General features: G+C 39.3%; 1 protein-coding gene across 1 annotated transcript in view; it reads left to right on the plus strand.

Annotated features, from left to right (window-relative positions):
* Window positions 1-12984, plus strand: part of LOC114647714 (uncharacterized) — a 165201-nt gene extending 152217 nt beyond the window's left edge. The window contains exons 11-13 of the mRNA XM_051924291.1: window positions 404-550; window positions 7779-7999; window positions 12961-12984. Of these exons, the coding sequence (XP_051780251.1) occupies window positions 404-550; window positions 7779-7999; window positions 12961-12984 (392 nt within the window). The remainder of the gene's footprint in view (window positions 1-403; window positions 551-7778; window positions 8000-12960) is intronic.
* Window positions 12985-15756: the final 2772 nt, after the last annotated feature.

Genomic DNA, 15756 nt, shown 5'->3' on the forward strand with positions numbered 1-15756 from the left:
TGGTCTTTCTCGCTAATTATCTCTCTCACTCCTTCACCATCTAATTGGTAATGTGCAATGAGCTTACTGGCACAATAATGGCTGTTGTCACATCATCCATGTGGGTGCTACACATCGGTGGGGTTGAGTATCGAGTGAAGTGCTATATAAATGTAATTTATTATTATTATTATTATTATTATTATTATTATTATTATTATTATTATTATTAGGACATTAAGCAAAACATTTCCATTGACTCTGCATACAAAGGAGACTGAAAATATTTCCAAGAATCTCTTAACTCATTAGTGTCTGTTTCCACAGCACTTGAATGAAGGCACCATATTCTAGAATTCAACTTAACAGCTGCTGCATTACCATAGTTTTGATATGATATGACAGATTATATTTCTATTTTCAGGAGCTGATGTCCCTTTTTGTGCTTTCCCTTTTACTTATGAAAATGAAGACTACAAGTTTTGTACCACTGATAACTGGGTTCAAGGTCGTCCTTGGTGTTCTTTAGATTCTACATATAACAACAGATGGAAGTATTGCCCCACTTCAGGTGAGAACAAGTGTGATTTGTAATATTGTGAATGTATAAATGAAATGTATTGATTTTGAATTTTCAACATTGAGATAAATATGAAATTATATGTTGATGGTCAGCATCATTATTCTTAATCATCCTCATTTTCACTCTGCTTATCCTGATAGGACTGTGGTAGCATAATGTTGAGCTGACATGATTTGACCTGGCCACACTTTCCTTAGCAACTTCTTCCAAATTCTTTCGAAGAACTACTAGGTGAACCCAGGCCAGATGAAAAACATACAACCCTCCCTACCCAATCATGCTCTGGGTCTGTCTCAGGTCTTCTTCTCGGTTAACTTCTGTGGGAGGCACCAAGGGAATTATAACTAACTATCCAAATCTCCATAACTGACTTCTCTTTATCCTGAGAAGCAGCAGTTCTTCACCATGGCCCTAATTTAGAATGAGATGTTCAGTGATATCACGGACCGGTGACCCAACAACCACTGCTCAGGACCCTCATTTCAGCTACTTGTGCTCCCAATCTTTTTGTTCCAGTCACAAGCCAGAGCTCATGACTTTGGATTTCTTGTCCCTCAATATTCCTTAGAACTACAGTATGTTGTCTGGAGATGTATCCATATTGTATAAGATTACAAATGGGAAATTGACTTAAGGGAGGGGGGTTAACAACAGACAATCTTCGTGGTCATTTCAGATACATCAAAAAGGACAATGCAGTCAAAAGGAACAAAATCATTTCAATCCTGGTCCGTAACAAAATTATTTCAGTGCTGGTCCATTCTAGAAATCTGAACACTAGACAACCCTTTTTGGGGCGTCAGGGCTCCTTTCATTCTACATTCTCACTTTCTCATTATACTTTTTTTTCTTTTAACTACAACCCAGGACAATCCTCAGAGTATGTGTCATCTCTTCGTCCTGTCCTGTCTCATCTATCCTTTATAAAATTATGTTTCTGCTCTCAGGTTTCAGTCCAACCAATGCTCCAAAACCGCCAATTCATGCAATCAAGTATAATAGATACAGCGGGGAACATAAGTATTGAACGCGTTGTAACAGTTGAGGCCTTTATCGACCTCTCGAACCCTTAGGTACCACGCCAAACACCAGGTGAAAGTCCAAGAATTATTTATTTGGACACTACTAAAGTGCACAAAGCACCTACACTCCACAATACTCATATAAACAATAAACAACACAGTAATCAATCCTCCACACTCCCAGACACTTCACCACCCTTCCTCCCAGCTCAGCCCAGCGTACTGGTTTCCCAGAGTCCTTTATATAGTCCCTAACCCGGAAGTGTTTCTCCCTTCTGTCCGTGTGATCATGAACACTTCCGAGTCGGATAAAAAGCTCCTTTCTTCAACCCAGAAGCACGTCGTTTCCTCTTGTCATGTGATCATGATGCACCTCCGGGTTATAGGTCAAATAAGAGTCCGGCAGCCTCCCCACAGCGACTCCTGGTGGTCCCCATGGTATCCAGCAGGGCTGTGCATATAAGCTACAAAGTCCATGAGGCCCTGCTGGAATTCGGGGAACGTCCACGCTGTTGGGAGAGCTCCACCTGCCGGCCTGGGGGTGATGGCAGGAATATTTAGCCGGCCACACACCACAGCGTCAACGTTTTTCTCAGTAAATATATTTCTAATGGGGCTATTGACATGAAATTTTCACCAAATGTCAGTAACAAGCCAAGTAATCCACACATACAAAGAAATCAAAACAAATAAGTCCATAAAGTAAGTTATGTGTAATAAAGTGGAATGACACAGGGAATAAGTATTGAACACGCTTACTGAAATTTATTTAATACTTAGTAAAAAAGCCTTTGTTGGTAATGACAGCTTCGAGACACCTCCTGTATGGAGAAATTAGTTGCATGCATTGCTCAGGTGTGATTTTGGCCCATTGTTCCACAGAAACTGTCTTCAAATGTTGAAGGTTCCAGGGGCCTCTCCTATGAACTCTGATCTTCAGTTTTTTCCATAGATTTTCAATTGGATTCAAGTTGTGTGATTGACTGGGCCATTCTAGTTGCTTGATTTTCTTTCTCTGAATACAATTGAGAGTTTCCTTGGCTGTGTGTTTGGGATCATAGTCTTGCTGAAATGTCCCCCCTTGTTTCATTTTCAGCATCCTGGTAGATGACAGCAGATTATTATCAAGAATGTCCTGGTGCATTTCTCTATTCCTTCTTCCTTCCTTCAAATATATGAAGTCTGCCAGTACCATATGCTGAAAACAGCATGTTGGAATGGTGTTTTTAGGGTGATGTGCAGTGCCATTTCTCCTCCAAACATGATGTGTGCAACAACATCCACAGAGTTCAATTTTGGTCTCATCTGACCAGACTATATTTTTCCAGTATTTCATTGGCTTGTCCAAATGTTGTGCCGCAAATTTTAAACAAGCTTTAATGTGCTTTTTCTGCAGCAGTGGAGACTTATGTGGTGAACGTGTATAGAGGCCATGGCGGCTGAGTGCATTATTTATTGTTTTCTTTGAAACAACTGTACCTGCTAATTCCAGGTCTTTCTGAAGTACTCCGCGAGTGGTCCTCAGCTCTTGGATAACTTTTCTGATTATTCTTTTGACTCCTTTGTTAGAAATCTTGAAAGGAGCACCTGGTCATGGCCAGTTTATGGTTAAATGATGTTCTTTCCACTTCCAGATTACGGCCCCAACGGTGCTCACTGGAACTTTCAGAAGTTTAGAAATACGTCTGTCACCAGTGCCATCAACAATAAGGTTGCAAAGGTCTTGAGAGAGCTCTTTGCTGTTACCCATCATGAAATGCTTCTTGTGTGATACCATAGTAATGAGAAACCTTTTTATAGGCCATCAATTAGGACTAAACCCATTGATATTAATTTGCACTGATAGGATTGCTTTTTTTAATATTTTTTATTTTATTAAAATCAAAAAACATTCCATACATGCAAGTCAAGTTTAACAAAACTGGTTTGAAACAAATCAACCCCACCCATGAGAAAGAGAGCTAGGTCAGCAGAGTGGCACTTTAATAATAGAAAAAATATGTAAATACATAAAATTAGTTTGAATAGAAAAACAGGGGAGAGAATCCACTTCCTCAGTTTAAATGCTTATTCTATAATGTTATTTAAAAGATCTTGCCAGGTTTTTAAAACGTTTTGTACTGATCCTCTAAGTGAGAATTTGACTTTCTCCAATTTTAGATAATATATCCACCCATCCATCCATTATCCAACCCGCTATATCTTAACTACAGGGTCACGGTGGTCTGCTGGAGCCAATCCCAGCCAACACAGGGCGCAAGGCAGGAAACAACCCCTGTGTAGGGTGCCAGTTCACCCCAGGGCGCGTGCACACACACACACACACACACAAACACACACACACACACACACACACACACACACCAAGCACACACTAGGGACAATTTAGGATTGCCAATGCACCTAACCTGCATGTCTTTGGACTGTGGGAGGAAACCAGACCACCAGGAGGAAACCCACGCAGACACGGGGAGAACACGCAAACTCCACGCAGGGAGGACCTGGGAAGCGAACCTGGGTCTCATGACTGTGAGGCAGCAGCACTACCCACTGCATCACCGTGCCGCCCCTAGATAATATACAGTGCATCCGGAAAGTATTCACAGCGCATCACTTTTTCCACATTTTGTTATGTTACAGCCTTATTAATGGATTCAATTCATTTTTTTCCTCAGAATTCTGCACACAAAACCCCATAATGACAACGTGAAAAAAGTTTACTTGAGATTTTTGCAAATTTATTAAAAATAAAAAAACTGAGAAATCCCATGTCCATAAGTATTCACAGCCTTTGCTCAATACTTTGTCGATGCCCCTTTGGCAGCAATTAAAGCCTCAAGTCTTTTTGAATATGATGCCACAAGCTTGGCACACCTATCCTTGGCCAGTTACACCCATTCCTCTTTGCAGCACCTCTCAAGCTCCATCAGGTTGGATGGGAAGCGTCGGTGCACAGCCATTTTAAGATTTCTCCAGAGATGTTCAATCGGATTCAAGTCTGGGCTCTGGGCCACTCAAGGACATTCACAGAGTTGTCCTGAAGCCACTCCTTTGATATCTCGGCTGTGTGCTTAGGGTCGTTGTCCTGCTGAAAGATGAACCGTCGCCCCAGTCTGAGGTCAAGAGCGCTCTGGAGCAGGTTTTCATCCAGGATGTCTCTGTACATTGCTGCAGTCATCTTTCCCTTTATCCTGACTAGTCTCCCAGTCCCTGCCGCTGAAAAACATCCCCACAGCATGATGCTGCCACCACCATGCTTCACTGTAGGGATGGTGCCAGGTTTCCTCCAAACGTGATGTCTGGCATTCACACCAAAGAGTTCAATCTTTGTCTCATCAGACCGGAGAATTTTCTTTCTCATGGTCTGAAAGTCCTTCAGGTGTCTTTTGGCAAACTCCAGGTGGGCTGCCATGTGCCTTTTACTAAGGAGTGGCTTCCGTCTGGCCACTCTACCATACAGGCCTGATTGGTGGATTGCTGCAGAGATGGTTGTCCTTCTGGAAGGTTCTCCTCTCTCCACAGAGGACCTCTGGAGCTCTGACAGAGTGACCATTGGGTTCTTGGTCACCTCCCTCACTAAGGCCATTCTCCCCCGATCGCTCAGTTTAGATGGCCGGCCAGCTTTAGGAAGAGTCCTGGTGGTTTCGAACTTCTTCCACTTACGGATGATGAGGAGGCCACTGTGCTCATTGGGACCTTCAAAGCAGCAGAAATTTTTCTGTAACCTTCCCCAGATATGTGCCTCTAGACAATCGTGTCTCAGAGGTCTACAGACAATTCCTTTTGACTTCATGCTTGGTTTGTGCTCTGACATGAACTGTCAACTGTGGGACCTTATATAGACAGGTGTGTGCCTTTCCAAATCATGTCCAGTCAACTGAATTTACTACAGGTGGACTCCAATGAAGCTGCAGAAACATCTCAAGGATGATCAGGGGAAACAGGATACACCTGAGCTCAATTTTGAGCTTCATGGCAAAGGCTGTGAATACTTATGTACATGTGCTTTCTCAATTTTTTATTTTTAATAAATTTGTAAAAATCTCAAGTAAACTTTTTTCACGTTGTCGTTATGGGGTGTTATGTGTAGAATTCTGAGGAAAAAAATGAATTTAATCCATTTTGGAATAAGGCTGTAACATAACAAAATGTGGAAAAAGTGATGTGCTGTGAATGCTTTCCGGATGCACTGTATTACATCAGTTATCCACTGACTTAAAAGAAGTGAGTTAGGAGTCCAGTTGAGCGTGATAAGTTTACATGTCAATAGTGTTGTAAAGGCAATCACAGTTTGTTTGTCCTTCTCCACTTTAATCCTCTCTGTGAGCCCACCAAACACAGCTGTTAGTGGATTAGGAGGGATTGTGACACCAAGGCTGTCTGATAGGCATTCAAAGATTTTTGTCCAAAATGATGTTAATTTGGTGCAGGCCCAAAACAAATGGCCCAGCTGGAACTTGATTGCAACGTTCACAGGTTGGATCTTTCCGGGGAAACATTTTGGACAATTTTAAGTGAGAGATGTGCTCGATGTATAATTTTAAGTTAAATAATTGCATGCTTTGTGCATATGGAGCTCAAGTGAATTCTGTGCATTGCTACTTTCCACTCCTTTTCTGAAATGTTGAGTGAGAGATCCTTTTCACACGGTACTCTAATGTAAGGGAGGGACTGTAGAATGTTTTTATATATTACAGAAATGCTGTTTGAGTCCTCAAAACCAATCAAACTTTTTTTCCAGTATAGAGGTAGGTGGGAGGTGAGGAAAGTTGGGCAGGTTCTGTGTAACAAAGTTTCTAATTTGAAGGTAGTGAAAGAAATGTGTTGCTGGGAAGTTAAATTTGGAGTGTAGTTGTTTGTAGGATGTGAAGACGTTGTCTATGTACAGATCTGTAAGTGATTTAATCCCAAATGCATTAAAAACTGCGTAAGTTTGTGAGGATGAAAAAGATGGTTCTCAGAGGTGCCACAGATAAAAACTTCTCTATCTTAAAATACTTCCTACATTGGTTCCACATTCTGAGTGAGTGAAGCACAACTGAGTTATTAGTATATTGGTGATGACTTGCATTTATTGGGGTACAAAGCAAGGATGATAAAAATTACTGCAGGATTTTATTTCTATTGCTGACCAAGCCTGTGTCTGCTCACCTATTTGTGTCCATGTCCAGGTTTTTATAGCTTGTCTCTTTGCCGCCCAGTAATAAAATTGAAAGTTAGGTAGAGCCATGCCACCTTCTTCCTTAGGTCTTTGTAGGGTCACCCTTTGGATATGTGGATGTTTTGTATTCCAAATAAATGAGTTTATGGTTGAATTTAATTTCTTAAAAATGATTTATTAATGTATTTTGGAATGTTTTGAAATAGAAAGAGCGCATCGGAAGGATATTCATCTTAACAATGTTAATTCTTCCAACTAAAGTGAGATGAAGGGTTGACCATCTATGCAAGTCTTGCTTAATTTTTCCATACAGATGGCGAAATTATGTTGATAAAGAGCTTTATGTTTACTCGTGATCTTTACCCCTAAGTATTTAAACTGATCTGCGATGATAAAAAGGAAAGGTGTCCGATCTAATATTGTATGCTTGAGAATTCACTGGAAAGAGCACATTTTTGTTCAAATTAATTTTGAGACCAGAAATCTTTTGAAATTCTGTTAGTGCTGTTAGGACTGCAGGCACAGTATTTTGAGAAGAGCGACTAGGCTGATTCAGGGCTACAGGAGATGAGTTATGAAGAAAGATTAAAAGAGCTGAGCCTTTTCAGTTTACGCAAAAAGGAGATTAAAAGATGACATGGGTAAAGTGTTTAAAATTATGAATTAGTCCAGTAGATCAAGACGGTGATTTCAACCTGAGTTCAACAAGAACACGGGGACACAGTTAACCTGTTAAGGATTAATTTCACACAAACATTAGGTTTTTCTTCATGGAGTGAACCATAGAAGCATAGGAATAAGTGGCCAAGTTATGAGGTAGACAGTTGGACTTCAGGGACCTTCAAAACTCAACTTGATGTTATTTTGGAAAAATTAAGTGGATAGGACTGGTAAGCTTTGTTGGGCAGAATGGCCTGCTCTCAATAGAGTGCTCTAATGTTGTAATATAACATGACAATTAAACATGACAACTAATGGAAGAAATTTATTGTAAAGTTGAAATATTTTACAAAATTGTTTTCTCTGATTCCAGGAGTTCAAACATTTGGTGGCAGTGCTGACAGGCCAGAATGCGTCTTTCCCTTCATCTACAAAGGTGTGACCTACAACTCCTGCACCAAAGTGGACAGCAGTCAAGAGTGGTGCTCCATCACCACCAATTACGATGAGGATAAACTCTGGGGCTACTGTACTACTGAGGGTAAGAATACATGTATGCATTGTCCTTTCCATGCTGTTTTCACAAAATTTTCTGTACCACATTGCACATATGTTTTTCTTTTTTAAAAATCTAGTTCAAGCACCACCCACAGATGGCTCATATGCTGGATGAAGGTCTTTTGTTCATCATTAGTCCAAGAGTTCAGGTTTTCTTCCAAGGTTTGAATTTTGCCTTATTTCTGTTTTGGGTCAAAATGTAAACCCCATTTGGTGTTAGTGGAATTAGTAGGCTAGATAAACTATATATCCAAAATAATGTAGAGTTAGGTCCATAGGTGTGTGGACAGTGACACAATTTTCATATCTTTGGCTCTAAATGCCACAGCAATGGATATAAAGTGAAGAAACTGGGAACTTCAGACCAACTCTCTATTAAGTTTAAACTGAGTAAATATATGAAATTGGAATTAAGCTAGCACATCAGATTTTTGAGATACACATCATTGTCGTTTTGACACTTTTGAATATCAATATAGTATATCAACACAATATCTAGAGTTTGAATTCTGTCCCACCAAAATGGTTTGAATGTGTTTATTCTGAAAACAAACCAGAAGACGAAACCAGAGACACTTTAAAATATGTTTATGTCAATTTACCTCAATATAAAAGCAAGGTCAGTGTGCTCAAAATGGTCTGAGGCACTCACTTTTTGCGCTTGTACTTCCATCCGTCTCTCTTTGCATGAACCAACAGTAGTCACCCATCATACTCGGAGTAAATTTTGCCTGATATCGGTTTTCCATCACCATTGTATCTTGATGAAATCTTTCCCCATGCTCATCTCTGACATCGCTTAGATTTGTTGGAAAAAAGTCGAGATGAGAATGTAAAAAATGCGTCTTCAGTGACATTCTGGTTCCTGTAAGCTAATATACTTTCAGTATATTCTCCACAAGCTCAGCATAATTCTCTGCTCTGTGACTGTCAAGAACATTCTGGACAACCCGCACGAATGAGGGTGCTGATTCAGTGGGCTTCAGTTTCCTTTTGAACTCATCATCAAGCATCAGTTCACGGATTTCAGGGCCAACAAAAACATCATCCTTAATTTTGGCTTCACTTTTCTCAAGACCAAACTTATTTCTTAAATGCTGAAACCCAACGCCTTTACTGTCCAGTCACCCTACTTGTCCAACATCATAACTAAAAAAACGGGATATGCTGGATGAAAACGGTTTTCAGATTTGGAGTCAGCAAGTGAAACCTGTTAAAGTACAGATGAAAGAATCCCAGTAGCAAAATGCTTGTTGACCAGTGATGTCATATGAGCCATTTAGGAATGACAGCCATTTTTATACATGGTCCCCCCAAAAGTACTTGGACATTTGATTGACAAACTGTTCCATAGCCAAATGTGAGATGGTCCCTCATTATTTCATCAACTATTAAGCAGGTAGAAGGTCTGAGGATTGGAAGCTATCACTGTGAACTCTCAATATGAGGCCCAAAGAACTGTCCATGCAAGTAAAAATAGGCCATCATTAGGCTGAGATAACCAAACAAACCCATCAGAGAGACAGAGGAGGAACACGAGGAGAGATCAAATCAACTATCTGGTACATTCTTAAAGAGAAGGAACACACTGGTGAGCTGAGCAACATCAGAAGGTCTGGAAAACCACAGAAGACAGCTGTGCTGGATGATGGCAGAATTTTTTCCTTGGTGAAGAAGAACCCCTTCACAACATTTAGCCAAACCAAGAACACTCCCCGGGAGGTAGAGCTATCATTACCAATGTCAACAATCAAGAGAAGATTTCATAAAAGTAAAGACAGAGGATTTACCACAAGGTGCAAACCACTGGTAATCCTCAAGCATAGGAAGTGCAGATTAGACTTTTCCAAAAAATGATTTTTAAAAAAGCAGTCCAGGTCTGGAACAGTTTTCTTTGGACAAATGAAATTAATATCAATATGTACTGGAATGGCGGAAAGAGGAGAATATGGAGAAGAGAAGGAATGGATCATGATCAAATGAATACTACATCATCTGTGAAACATGGTGGAGACAGTGTTATGGCATGGGCATATGTGACTGCGAATGGAAGTCAAGTTGCCGGATTATTTCTGAAGTGTACAAAGCTATACTGTCTGCTCAGATTTAGACAACTGCTGCAAAACTGATAGGACGACACTTCACAGTACGATGGACAATGAGCCAAAACATACTGTGACTGTAAACCAAGTGCTGTTCAAAAAACAGAACTGGAATATTCTTCAATGCCCAAGTCAGTCAACTGACCTCAACCCAACTGGACACGCATTTCACTTTCTGAAGACAAAACTGATGACAGAAAGTCCAACGAACAAACAGTACTCGAAGAAAGCTTCAATAAAGGCCTGACAAAGCATCCCTAGGGTGGTAACCCAGCACTTGGAGATGACCATAGGTTCAGACTTCAGGCAATCATTGACTGGAAAGGATTTTCAACCAAATTTTGAAAAAGATCATTATATTTGTTTGTTTGTCCACATACTTTTAAGCTGCTGAAAATGGGAGGAACATGTATAAAAATGGCTCATACAATGTTTTAATTAAAGGCCTGCAAGTCTATAGTTCAATCACATCTTCATTGCTTCATTTCAAATCCATTGTGGTGGTGCCCAGAGCCAAAATTATGAAAATTGTATTACTGCCCTAATATACTTATGGACCTGACTGTAGCTATCTCTCCAAACTCTTCAGTTCAGGTGTTTAAGCTGCACCCATTGGTAATAGATGCATAAAATCAAACACAGAGCCATGCAATGTCCATTGGTGAACATTGTCAGTAAATCAGTTGTACTGAAGAGCTCAATGTGACATTAAATGTGGCACGGTTTGAAGGATGTATCATCATTGCCACAAGTCAGTACATGAAATTTCTTCTCTTCTAGATCTTCTCCGGTAAACTGTAAGGACTATTATTGTGAAGTGGAAGTGTTGTGGGGCAACAACAGCTCAGCAACAATATGCCAGACCAAACAAATTCACAAAGCAAGGCTGCCAAGTTCTGAAGCTCATAACATATTAAAAATCATTCACAACAGAGAACTTAAGAATATAAGAACAGTGAAAAACAAGAGGAAAACATGTAGTCCATCAAAAATGTGTGTTTAGCTAATAGCTAAGCTGTCCGAATATCTCTTTCAAATCTTTCATAAAAGTTGTAATAGTCTCAGCTTCAACTCCACACTGCAAAAATGCAAATACAAAAACGACACAAAAAACTTTAAATGGGATTTGTTTTGCAAACAAACCAAAAGTTGAGAAGATTTCTTAAAGTAAGCTAAATAATCGTAATACATTTTTTTTGATAAGTCCAAAATTCTTATAATAAGGAAAAGAAGATTTAATATCATGATATAAACGATTTTCCACTTGCTTAGAGCTCATTTTTTTGCAGTGCATGACTCAATAGTTTGGTCCAGATTGCCAAAATTCTTTGCATAAAGAAGTGCTTCCTGGCTTCAGTCATGAACTTTCCCTTAATTTCCACTGGTGTCAATGAGTGTGTGATTCCCCCCAAAGCTGAAAGAATTCTACTGGAACTACATTTTCAGTGCTTTTGAAGATTTTGAAGACCAGGATTTGCTCCCCATGCAGTCTCCCTTTCTCAAGAACAAACAGTCTCTGAGCCTGTCTCAGCAGAACATGTTCTTCAGTGCTGGGATACACCTGGTTGCTCTTCTCTGTACAGCTCCAAGCTCCAAGTGCTGTTATGTCTTTCTTGTATTGTGGTGACCAGAACTGCACACAATTCTCACTAGCACATAATGTAGGCTCTTGAGTTATATCCAACAAATTTAATGATACAACCTAATCCTAAATCCTTGTCACGCATGTGCATCAGAGGGTCACCCTCCAGGTTTCTCCCAGGTATGTAATCCCACCATGTCTAAGAGGGGGCGATGTTGCTAAGTGTGCTGTCTTCCTTTTCCTCTACAGTGCCAAAAAACCGCCCATTGAGGGCAACTGACTCCACCCCTTCAGTCCCCGGGTCATAAAAGCGCAATGGCCTGGATGGAAGTGTCACTTCTTGACCAGTTAGCCGACTATTTCAAGCTCCTTCACAGCTTGACCCATCTAACACTAGAATCCCTGAACCTTATGATTTTTTTTCTTTGTCTATGACCTCCTTAAATTATCCTGACATACACCAAGAAGCTTGTAGCTCCTTTTCACTGTGCTAATAGCCTGCTTTTGTTTTGCAAATGTGTGGATTAGCAGAATACAGCCTGCTACAATTTAGTCAGATGAAGTGTGTTGAAGTGTTTATCTGGCGATGCATTTGTAAGGAAATATATAGGTAATGAAAAATCTTGATTTGAAAGTACATACATTTCATGTGTGTTCTATGCCTACAACAAGCTGTGTAAATACAGAATGACAGAGGAAATGTGAGGCAAGAAATGCTGAACACATGGCTAAAACATGAAATGTTTTCATATTTTATAGTAATAACGACATAATTTTGATGTGAAGTGTAGGATATGTGAAGCCCAAATATCCCAGAAACACTTTCACAAAAGATGTAACAAAACAAGTATGCTTTTATTCAAGAATAAAACCAAAGAAAAAGAAATTGCTCAATTGACATGTTGCTGAAGCCCCACTATCAGTCAGTAAAAGACATTCGCATTCATGTGTATTTGTGCATTTCATTTTCAACCACTTGTCACAGCAGTAACGCTGCTCCGTTACGGATCTGCGCAAAAGACACAGTGGTTAAGCTACCATTTAGCAGTGGTGAGGTAATAGGTTCAAATCTCGTGTCTTCTCTGTATGTAGCGCTTTGAGTAGTGAATTATTATTATTATTATCATCATATTATCATCAACAAAAACATACATTTGATGCAAGTCTGTAACATCCTGTGTAAATTTATGGTACTTGTAAAAGATGTTACTTTTCCTCACCCATATCAACATGTCATTTGAATGATTTTTTTAAATTTAGTTTTATTCTTGGATTCTTAACAGTAACCTAAGGCTTTGTTTTTTTTCCCCCAGGCAAAAAGAATTGAAAGCCATTGAAAGTAACTTACAGTAGATGAAGGAAAACATCTGAGAATGTTCATTAAGACTACTTCCGATTTTTGTTTTCATTTTTTGTGCTTTTGGTTTTGTTTTATTCAAATAAATTGTAATAAACTTATAGGAATTTTCTGCTCAAAAATATTTGTTTACGTGTTACTTATTCCAAAAACGTAATTATGCTTTTCATGGAGAAACAAGACAGTTTCAGATAGAATGAGCTTCTATGGATTGCTGCTCAATAAATGTTACACAAAACGAGGTTTGACAAAAACTAGACAGAAGAAAGTTTTGGGCATGTCCGTGAGCCTGTATAATGAAAATAATAATAATAATAAAAAAATAATTTTTACAAAGATAGCAATGACTTCTTTTCAGATGGAAGCCAAAGGCAGAATTAACTTAAGCATGGCTGACCTTCTAGTCATATGGGATCCAGGCAGGAAGGGGCGGATCCACAAGGGCAGACAATGGAAGTCATGTCAGCTGTGGAATGACTGTCAGTCTTCCATTCTGTAGAAAATCCTGCTGACTATGCTACTGTAATGAAGACAGAAGAAACAGACAAAGATTTGGGGTACTGTAGTGATCCACATATAATTGGCAGTTGAAAAGGCAAGTTCTTTAACTGACTCCAAAATGGCACCAGAGCCATTTTTCAATCTGGAGGGCAGAAAGAGGCAGGTTCAGGCAGTTGGGAACCAGAGGTGATGTATTTAGGGATGTGCCTGTCAACTACTACTTCTACAGTGGGAGAAAGAGAAAAGGCATTAGTGCACAGTGTCAACTCTTGGTTCAGCAGGTAACTACCATCACCTTAGTCCTTTAGCTGCTTTCCAAGTGCATGCGCATGACAACGTATCCAAATAAAACCAAATCACTGCTTTATCGCATCTGGATTGGAGTTAAATACATAGACGATAAAGAAAAACCCCAAGCAGGAATAGGAACAATATACAGTATAGTATAGGGTGATTCATGATTCCAAGCTTCACTTTACAAATTCAAAGTAACACTCCACTCAAAAATTATGCTTTCTTATAGAATTTTTTACATCATGTGGTTTATATTTTAATCTCATGTTTTTCTTGGGAATGGAGATAACAAAATTTCTAATAGAAAGTCATCATAGATATCCAGATGCCAGACAACAACATATGATTTAAAATCTTATTTTACTCATGTCATATAATCCATCCAGTAGCATGCTTGCAATAGGCAAAACACATGCAATTTTTTGCTAAAATATTGTTAAATAAATACTTTTAGAAAATTGGAACATGCAGATGAAGCACATTAATTCAGGATTAAGCCTTTGAATTAGTCTCATCTCTTTTTTGAGGTCCTTCCCTCAATTATCGGTCAAGGGTCCTGTCTTCAATTCAAAAGCTTAGTCCTATTTGAACTGTTCTGATTTTTGATCCCTGGCTGCTTGACACTCGGCAGCAAATTGCTCAAACATTTGCTGAAGGTCACAGCCAGAGATGAGGCAAAGAGGACAACATTATTTGTGTAAAGCAACAACGTTAACATTTTGGTTTTCTCTGTGAAAATTACAGACCTCATCAGAGAATGACAGCTGAAAAAGGTTCTTAACAATAGAATTACCAGAGCCTACGAAAAAACTCGTAGATCGGTCCCACCTTAAGTCGCTTTGCACTTCTCCATCAGCGTCCTTTGTCCTGTAAATGTGTGGATAAGCAGCAAACAGCAAGCAGCCTGCTCTCACATCCCCCCACCCCACACAGTTTTCTCAGCTCAAGTCTGTTTACTTGCATGTCAGTTGCTTAGAGTTGTATAGAGTGAGAAGTCAAAATGATACCTTTTATAAATACTAGATTGTTATTTGGAACACTTGCATTTCATGTGTGTTCCATGTCTACAATGATCTATGTAAACACATTGTTAAAACAGAAAAGTTTTTCATGTTTGAGTAATAATTGACAAAATATAGACATGAAGTGTATAATGTGTGAAGCCTGAAGTCCAAATATCAAAGAAACACTTTCACAAAAGGTACAAATATAACAGAACAAATGCACTTATATTCAAAAATATAACTGCAGAAAAAGAACGTGCATTAGGGTGCGACATTGACACGCATTTGCTACAACCTCTTTGGTGGCGCAACGGTATCAACTGTTGACTGGTAATCAAAACTTCACGGGTTTGATCCCCGACAAGTCCGTTTTGAGAAGTGGGCTGCTCATATTCTTACTATTTTATAATAAAAACATACATTTGATTCCAGTCTGTAACAGTCGGTGTAATTTATGATACTTGTAAGGGTTAGCTTTGGGTTTTTTTTATTCAGTTTTATTCTCTCAGCCGTGTTCTCGATCCCAACCCCACCCCCCCATGCATTTGATACTGCTGTTTTCACATAGACGCACTATAACAGAGGTAAACTCAGATCATGACAACGGTTCTACATCGAGCAAGAATGCACTTTTGCCATCACTGTACTTTGTATATGTACATGGGAAGCTCTGCTCTCTACTTGTGACTTTATGCTGTAGGAAGTAAGTACTTAAATAAAGGTAAATAGGTAAATAACATTCAATCTAGCTCTTTCATACAAAGGACGGTGTATGTAAAGACAGTGCATTTGCCCAAAACATTAACATTTATATGTTACTTACATAAAAGCCAGATTGAATGGAGGTGTCGCCAGCAGAAGCCTGACAATCGAGGCCACTTTGGGATGTGGTAGTGATTCTGCTATTGTTTACTTGCCATCATATTGTGTCTCAGGTAAGTATCTCTATGCAG

The sequence above is a fragment of the Erpetoichthys calabaricus genome, chromosome 3, assembly GCF_900747795.2.
Source record: "Erpetoichthys calabaricus chromosome 3, fErpCal1.3, whole genome shotgun sequence".
Lineage (NCBI taxonomy): Eukaryota > Metazoa > Chordata > Cladistia > Polypteriformes > Polypteridae > Erpetoichthys > Erpetoichthys calabaricus.